The sequence below is a fragment of the Poecilia formosa genome, unplaced genomic scaffold (assembly GCF_000485575.1).
Source record: "Poecilia formosa unplaced genomic scaffold, Poecilia_formosa-5.1.2 Scaffold130, whole genome shotgun sequence".
In the NCBI taxonomy this organism is placed as follows: Eukaryota; Metazoa; Chordata; class Actinopteri; order Cyprinodontiformes; family Poeciliidae; genus Poecilia; species Poecilia formosa.
Window position 1 is genome coordinate 828,897 of NW_006800069.1, and position 9,054 is coordinate 837,950.

At 40.1% G+C, this 9,054-nt stretch overlaps 1 protein-coding gene across 3 annotated transcripts in view; it reads right to left on the minus strand.

The window, feature by feature from the left end:
* Positions 1-2,920: 2,920 nt before the first annotated feature.
* The window catches only part of LOC103144648 (wiskott-Aldrich syndrome protein family member 3), a 35,730-nt gene continuing 29,596 nt past the window's right edge, over positions 2,921-9,054 (minus strand). For all 3 annotated transcript variants that reach the window (XM_007561727.2, XM_007561728.2, XM_016676223.1), the window contains 3 exons: positions 8,043-8,336; positions 6,808-7,223; positions 2,921-5,865 (listed from right to left, as the gene is read on the minus strand). In XM_007561727.2, the coding sequence (XP_007561789.1) occupies positions 5,708-5,865; positions 6,808-7,223; positions 8,043-8,336 (868 nt within the window). In that variant the 3' untranslated portion in view covers positions 2,921-5,707. The remainder of the gene's footprint in view (positions 5,866-6,807; positions 7,224-8,042; positions 8,337-9,054) is intronic.

A 9,054-nucleotide genomic window follows, 5' to 3' on the forward strand; every position in this document is an offset into this window, starting at 1 on the left:
TTAAATATCAGATAAAAATTATTTATAGCCTGATAGGTGAAGAACAAATTAATCATCATTATCAAATTTTGCAGGAAACAATAAAGCTCTGTCACAGCAAAACAAGCTGAAACGTCAAAGGATTCTTACAACAATGTGTCAGACAAGAATAAAACTTGTTTGATTTGAAGAGAACCAGCTAAATTAATCTCTGCAGGTTGCAGAAATGAAGAAATGAGCCTGGGACGGCAACATATTCCCAACATGTCCGCAGATGGAATAGTCACTTCTAGATTTACGATTTAGTGTTGCAATAAAGAGCTCTAAGGTGAGGTTGAGGGAAAAGTCATCAATGTAGTTTTTGAGTTCGAAACCTTTGAATTTGAGTGGGGGTATCTGGGGGGGTAACTGAAAGAACAAAAAGTTTCCTGCAAATGTTTTCCAGATGTATTTATGGAGGAAGTTTGATATGATGGTGTCATGTGAATATATCTGCTTTGACTGCATTTATTCCCGGTCCCACCTCATTTTTAAAGATAGGGAATGGAAAAGGGCTGAAATAAGAGCTTTGGGGAACAGCTTTATGATTTTTGACAATAACATGCCAAATATTTTCAATGTATTAATTTCTAAAGTACTGCAGATGTATTTTTAAAGAGTTTCATAGAAAGGTATTTGTAGTTTACAAATACACGCATAAAATGCTTAATTAAATGAAACCATAATATCAACATAAAGTTAAAGCTTTCAGAGAATAAAAATGTGATAATTATAAAATAAAATAAATAACATTTCCGGTTCTTTATTGAAAGAATATAAATGCAGATTGATTTGAGCATAAACTTGAATCCCACCTTCTTTTTTTTTGTTGCTTTCTCTGTACCCCCAAAATTGATTTTAATAACGTCTCATCAGCTAAATAATTCAACTATGTTTGTTAGAAAATGTTACAATCTGTAACTTTTGATTCCAAACTTAGAGTTACACTAAATCAGAACACAATTCCCAAGATAACCTTCATAACCTTGCCGCCACGCCAAAAGAACAAGACTTGAGTCATCCACATTGTACATGGCAAAACAGTACGTGTGTGATTTATTTTGCTTTTTCCTCTGACCTCTCGGTCTCCATCCTCTCCTCTCCGCTGTGTCACCATCTGTGTACCGAAAACGGGAAACGGCGCCCGTGGTTTCCACCTCCGCCCTGCCAAACTCTGCCTCCTGACCATGCTGACTGTGCCTTCCCGAGAACAGTGGAGTCATGGTTGCTCAATTTACGCAACAGTTACGTTTTTCTGCTAATGCTGAACCACAGTGGTTGCTTCCTTTTAGTAAGAATCTGCGTGGGTCCAATGACTCACGGTAGACGAGGGGGAAATATAAGCCTCCTGTAGGAAATCACATCGGATTTTACAGGAAGTCCTCTTTTACCGGAGCCAAGGCCCCGCTTTTTAAACTTTTAGCCATCTTATTCATAACATTACAGTGGACAGCTAAACAAATGCAATTTTCTTGTATAAATGTGGGCGTGGACCGATTGTATGCTTCGTGGGACATTAGTGCATCACGCTATGCATTACTTACTAGCTCCAACCAACATGGCCGCCAGATCAGTGGCGCCCCCTGGAAAACCTAGGTGACACTGCAGGTCTCCCAAGAGAATCACGTTCATAGAAACCCATGCAGTCTTTGTCAATGAAGACATAAATGTAAAATAAAAACAAAATAAAAATTTGAAAAAAAAAAAATTCCTTGGGTTTTACATGTACTTCTTCATTCAAACAACAACAAAAAAAATGTATAGGCCTATTTTTCTTTTTTTTTTTTTTTTAGCTGTTTCCTTAAAAAAATGTGTCCCTGTAAAAATTTTCTGAGGTTGCCAGGCACCATGGGATTATCTTGCCATTTCAAATACTGAAATATATGTTTTAACTAGGAAGGAAATCATAAATCTGTCACTTACAGTGGACATCATGTATCATTGTTTACATTTTAAACAATGTAAACAATGATACTAGAAGTGTATCCCCCTTCTAGTGGGGATATACTGATCTTAAAAATACTTTTAAGTGATATTTTTGGGAGAGAAGTTTCTTTAAGTTATAGTTATTATATGCTAGTTTAGCTATGATGAGCAACTTTGTAGTATGTACATATCGTACCTTTCAAACTAAAACAACATATTGAGGTATTGCAGCTAAACTCGAGGTCATATGAGGATGATGCTACGAATAGCATGCTAGCAAATGAAAGTATCTCAGAAATGAAAGGGTTTTGATAGTGGAGCTGATAACACAACATAGCTCAAATATTGTTTTCAAGTGTGAAGCTACTAAAAAAAATAAAAAAAAACAGGATGACACCAATAGAAGCAAAGGAAACCCAACATGCTGTTTTAATCACTATTTATTGACTTTAGTCACATGCATACTTGCTTACACAGCTGATTTTAGTGTGCAATACACAGCTTAACTTTGTTTTATTGTCTAGGTTATAGTAAACCAAATGCATTTAACCTCGAAGGCTGCTTTACCAAAAGTCTATACAACATGATTCATTTTGTCACATTTTCAACACAGAAGAACATTTTCTTTAAAAGCCAGAAGCCATAGATACACAAAGTACGGGTGTTTGAAGAACTTCAACATTTTGTGTCTCTGTGGTTGTTTTGCTATTTGTTGGCAAGTCTTTTATCGTTAAAAGTCAGTCAAGCTGGAGTTTTACATTCTCTGAATCTTGGACAGATTTCGTTAAACGCGTAGATGGGTGTGTATCTATGACTCCCACACAACAACACGACCACCGAAGAAACAATTTGGATAATATAGCAGATTTGATGCCTCTTGACTTCTCAGTTACAACATAAACTTTATTTTTTTTCTTTTTACAGTAAACTCTCACCGAGCTTTGTGGAAAAATCCACGCTGGCTGTTTATATGTGCTTTTTTTTCTGTTTTGTTTCATGGCACGGTTTGAAAATCTTAGTTCGGATTTTTACGGAGAATACCAAGAACTCATCAACATGTCGTATCATTCAGTCCTTAATCCAGATGTGATTGTATTCTACAAGAGTGCAAATTTTGAGTAAGCCAACTTATTGAGTGTGTGTGTGTGTGTATATATATATATATACACACACATCCTCCAAAAAAAGCGTGGCATCATCTGAAACGTAGCGACACGTTAAGTTTTTTTTTAAACGATTTGAACACCGAAGCTTTAAAACGGTCTCAGAAACTGAAAAATAAAGATTTGCTAAAGTAAACACGTAAAAAATAAACCCTTAGTGTTTTCTCTATCAAAAATGCTGCTTCTGATGTAAAATCCGATACAAGACTCTAGTATCAAATGCTTCTTCTGCTGGATTTTTGCTTCTGTTTGAGATGAGAATACGTCAGGTTAATCTGCTAAGGAATAAAAATCTTTTAGCTGGCTTCTTGGACACATCTTCCACTCTGTCATCTGGGTCCTCACCTAATAAAAAAAATCCCTAAAATAAAGCAAACGAATCACTGCAGCACTTTAAAAAAGAAAGAAAAAAAAGCACATTATAAAAACACGACAGTCCAATCAGTCCACACTGAGGATTAGCCAAACCTATATTGAAAAGAGAGAAGAGATATCATACTATATATTAGCGTTGCAAGTTTCTCACATTTATGTATTTATAATTCACAAGAGCCTCCACGGAAAGCAACGGTATTAAGCAAGTGGGGCCACCAAAAGGAACAGATGTCAAGATGAAGAACTTTGTTTTTTTGTTGTTGTTGTTGTTGTTGTTATGAGTACGGTGCTGGTTGTGGTTTAGCCTTGAAGCATTTATAGAAGACCACGGCATACAGTCACAGGCTGAAATATTCGGCTTTGAGTTTGGAATGGCTAACAAAGGGTGAGAATAATAATAATAATGATAATGATAACTTTAAGAAAGCACAAAACAGTGGGATAAGCTAACTAGCTGGCCTGACTGACCGAAGCAATGATATGTAGGCAGAATAACAACTTTAACCAGACTGGTGAGGCTAATCCCATGTTAGCGTTAGCATTAGCGGTGTCTTTTATCACAGTTTACCAAACTACCTCAGTGGGAGGTACAGTTTATCATAATCATAAAAGATCAACAACTACATCAACTTTTGGGAGCCTGGTTTCCAAACCACTTTAGCCAAAATGTCTAACCCCAACTTATAAGAAAAATAAAGTTTTATTATCGTACCACAAGACCAAACAAAGCTTTAAAACACCTAAAATTAGATATTTCTTTAAAATAACCTAAAATATTGTTCTTATTAACAAAGTGAATTCTAAAAATAATAGAATAATCTTTTGTGGATTATTATTAAGAAGGCCATGTTATGCTTTTTCTCAGAAATTTGTATCTGTACTCCAAATCGGTGATGGGCAGTTGAGTAATTTAGCAGTTTAAATGTCTTTTTTTGCCTGAATTTATTCAAGATTAATTTAAAAAAATGTTTTTTTCTTCCTGCCAACGAAGAAGAGATTGCTAATTTGCATATAGAATATACAATAGATATGAATGAAGGGCAAAACTCTGACCACTAGATGGCATTAAAGTGTTTCTAATATGATCTGTGATATGCATTACTGTATAATTGGGTCAAAAAATGCTAATTCTTCTGGCTACAATTTCTTATATTGAAAAAAATCTCCCTACAGTCTTTTTTTTAAAAGTAATTTTCATTAAACTCTTAAGTCTGTAAATGTATAAATACACCAGTACAGTGGTTTTCTAGTGCCAATAATTTAGAAACAAACATGGACTCTTTGTTAAAATATGCAGTGCATTATGATCAATCAGAAATTGCATGAAAACACAATTCCTGTATTATTCATCATGTGTGGTTTTAAATAAAGGTATCAATGCAAACATAAATATATCCGAGAGAAAACAAGCCTGTTGAAGTTCTCAGCTACCTTGGCTAACTTCCTCTTTAAGTTAAATAAATTATGAACTATTTTGTGAATGAAGCGAAGCTCAAATATCTAGCTGGAACATGTGATAGCAGCTCACCTGGAGAGCACCGGTGCCGATCCTGTTGGTCAAGAGGACCAAACTCCCAAAAGTTTGGCTTCATTCCACAGACAGGCACAGTCATCCGCTAACAAGCTATCATTTTCCCTGATTATCCTGACTTGCTTCCTCAAATTCTTGCGGAACATTTGGCAGAGTCGTAAAGATTGCACTATAGTTAATCTTTCTTGTGCTGTACCATGTGCTCTGTAAACACATTAAACCCCGTAGTCACAGGGGGGCGCTGCCTACATACTGCTAATAACTACCGCTGGGGTGTGAATATAGGGAGACGTTTATGGGTTTGTTTTTCACAGCTCCGTGATTGCGGTTAAAAACGAGCGGACGGGGGGCGGGAGGCTGCCGAGATGGAGGGCGTGTTTATTGTGCCTCACACCACGGGCAGTCTGACATGAAAGCCTCTCGGCTCTCAGTTCGAGAAGAGCAGTTGTGAGGGGCAACCATGCATGATGAAAGTATCGAGCTGTCGCCCGGCCTTCTCCGAGCCCTGCTCCGGCGATATGTGTAAACAAATGTATGATTGGTTTTTAGTCAACCTCGTAGTTAAAATGCGAACCTTAAAACTAATCCGACACCTTCGTTATTAACTCAATGTAAAGTTTCTCTCTCTGTTAGCTCCGCCAGTCCAGCCTTACAAAGCTCCATCTCATTTTTTTCTCTTATTTTTCTTTTTTTTTTAGTCAGACCACTCGTTCTCATCCAGCTCCGAGTCGTCGTCGGATTCGCTGTACTCCACGGCGATGCGGCGTGACAGGATGGTGGCCACGTCGTTGCCGACAGGCTCCCGCTTGGCTTCCTGTTCCCTCTGCTCCTGAACCTTCCTCAGCTGGATGCCTGTGAAGGGAGGAGCAGTGAGGTCTGATGAGAGCTTTGTCTCTAAATACTACTGAAAATATCTTTCATTTTATCAAACTGCAAGCATAAACTATTAAGGATTAAGGGTGTTTTCACACCTGATAGTCCTTGTTCAATTGGAAACCAAAGTTTAGCTGGTGCAGTTCTCTTTCACAGGCCATTGTATCAAACTATCCAAACCATTTGAAAAACCTGTTCACCTCCTTGCCTGTGGGGGCGCTGCACCAAGAACCATTGAAGGAAACAACATGAAAACCTCAGAAATTTACATTCTTTGCAAAATGTAACAAAAAATGGAGTTGCTTAAGATTTTAGCCTTTGTAGGATTTCCCTTTTGTCTTTGGCTAAAGACCATGAGTCAAGCAATAGACTTTTGCATTTTTTTGGTTGTATTTACCCAGAATGCCTTGTGCTATAGTCCCATTCCTGCTTTTGGAGCAGTCTCTGGTCTGCTTGGTGTTCAAACCTGGCGCCACAGATCACTTCAACCAATCAGAGACCGAGGTTTATGGTGGACCAGAGTTTGCTTATATGGTCAATTGTGCATTCATACCTCCCCAAACAAACTGGACATTCTAGGCAAGCAAACTAGAGATTGATCAAAGTAGACTAAACAGGGCTGGTGTGAATGCACCAGGGAGACTGAGGTCAGGCATGTTTTTTTATTGACTGGATCTCTATAACCACTGTCCGCCTTTACCGGTCTACACACTAACAACTTCAAGAAAGTTGGTGTTTAGAAAATGTTAATGTCTTCCAATAAGCCATAATTACTTACTTATATTTTCAAATTTCCTGTCAACTTTAAACATTTTTTAACTCAAAAACACGGTATTGTCCTCTACCACCAAGGCTAGAAAGTTTTCTGGGAGAAAGCCTGAAAGATATTCGCCACACATGTAGAAATCCTGGCACTCGTACCTCTACGTATGGCGGCCAGCAGGTCGGAGCGTGCGTCGCTCATCGGGATCATCCCCAGCATGGTCGACTTCCTCGTCGAAGGTGCTGAATCCACGGCCGTCTGGCCGACAGCGGCGTGTGGCGGGGACGGGTGAGCCTGGTGTCCCACGGGCACTCCGGGAGGTGGGGGCGGAGGGGCAGCTGGAGGTGCACCTGAAGGGGGGTGGGCGGGGGAAGGTATGTAGTTGGCCGGGGGAGGAGGAGGGGAGGGGGAGTAGTGGCAGGAGAGGGCAGAGGAGGTCGGCGGGATGGCGGAGGCGGCCGCAGAGGGCGGCGCTGTGGCTGAATCGAAGGCAGTCTGGGCAGATGGGATGGTTGGCGGGGGTGGGGGAGGAGCCGGGGGAATGTAATACTCTGGTATGGTGGAGGGCTGCCCACTGAAGAGGGAGAAAGAGGAAATACACATATATATGGATCAGTACTACTCAATCATCTTTACAGAAACATCTTTAGACATGACTGCATTTCTTTGCATGTGGAGCTGACAAGTGAGATCTAATCACCAAAGCTTGGTGTGAACAATCAGAGTCACAGCTTTCCCAAACTTCACCCTGAGTCATTGTCTCCTACGTGGACGACGACTTTGCAATTCCCATTCAAGACTTTTTATCCATTTCACAATGTTTGCAGGTATATTGTGAAAACTCGTACAAATCCACATAATTCCTCAATGTGTCTGATAAACGCTCCAAAAACATATTCATGTCGCCTGCAGGAAACACGCCTACTAACTTCAGACTAACACATCGCACAGAACGCTATGTGAAATAGTTAGTTGAGAAGCGGAATAGGACGGCTCACTGCAAACAAATGATGCAATTTTTGCCACGTGACTACGTCAATGAGATCCAATTTCGATGCTTTGGATGAAGTAGGGGAGAGCCTTTAGAGTTGTCCACTTGAAATTCAATCAGCAGGATGAATGTTAGTGCCAACCCCAGTAAGGACCACAGACTCCAATACAATCTCTAAGACTTCCACCTAGTTTCTTTGGACTGGAAAGAGAAACCGGTAGTCTGACCCTAGGGCACTAAATGCTGCAATCTCATAAAAAAAAACAGAGATTCTTCAACGTAATGAAAGAAGATTCAAGCCTTGAAGTCCTCAATGTTTGAACTAAATCAAAGCCACTGAACCATTTACACTGTAATATTCACCACGGTGTCACTTTGTCAAATTAGCAAGCCTACCCGTACCCAGCTCGGTATTCCTTAATCGACTGCTGCCTTGGCCCATTGACCGTTGGATCTCCGCCGGCCTGGACCCCGTGTCCCGATGGGGTCCTGCCGAGGGAAGCTGCGTGTCGACCCGGGGGTCCTGCCCCGGCGGCTCCAGGGGGCTGGTTGGCTGGCCTCAGGCCGCGATCGAGCGACTGTGTCTGGGCGGCAGCAAGGTGATCCCTGGCATGGTGGTCAGCGGGATGGGCAGCGCTCGGAGCCTGGGTAGTCGGGTGGTTGGGACTTGCCGGGTAGGAGTCGGACGCCATTGACCTATTGGGTTAAAATTGAGGAGGGGAGCTCGGTTTTATTCAAGCGTAGCCTAAAGTAATATCCTAATATTGAGATCAATGGAAAATACAATTTTTAATCAACGACCTGAGCCTGGATTCCATTTTAGTTGATTTCCATTTGCTTTAACATTTTAATGTTTGGCTGTTTGTACTTCTACCAAACTGTGATGCTCTGATTAGTATATTTGAAAAGAAAATATACAACATTGGGTCTCACTTACAGTCTCCATAAGAGGGCAGCACACAACTTCAAATGACACAGGTAGAAGGCATTTCAGAGTGCCTTGAAAATATTGGTGGATGTTTATCAATTATTGAAAAATTCTTATCACGATAAGAATTTTGACTTATAGATGTGACAATAAAATCCAATTAACGATGTTTAAAACACCCCACATCTGTCCTTATTGTCAGGATTGATAGCTTCCATCAACTCTGATCACCACCATAATGTTTCAACTTGGTTATATGTGTTCAAGATGATGGGAAATTGACTAAAAAGTTAAATTTTGCCTTCTTCCACACATTTTCTGTCCTCAACATGTCTTCTGACAAAAAGGTTAGGATTTTACTTTGCGTTATCGGAGTAAAGGGGGTCTGAATACTTGCAACAATGTATCATTTCCCCCCACTTCAGAGTTACATGCTGCTTTGTGATGGTCTAATACAGTGGTTCCCAAACTTTTTCTTCTGCGCCC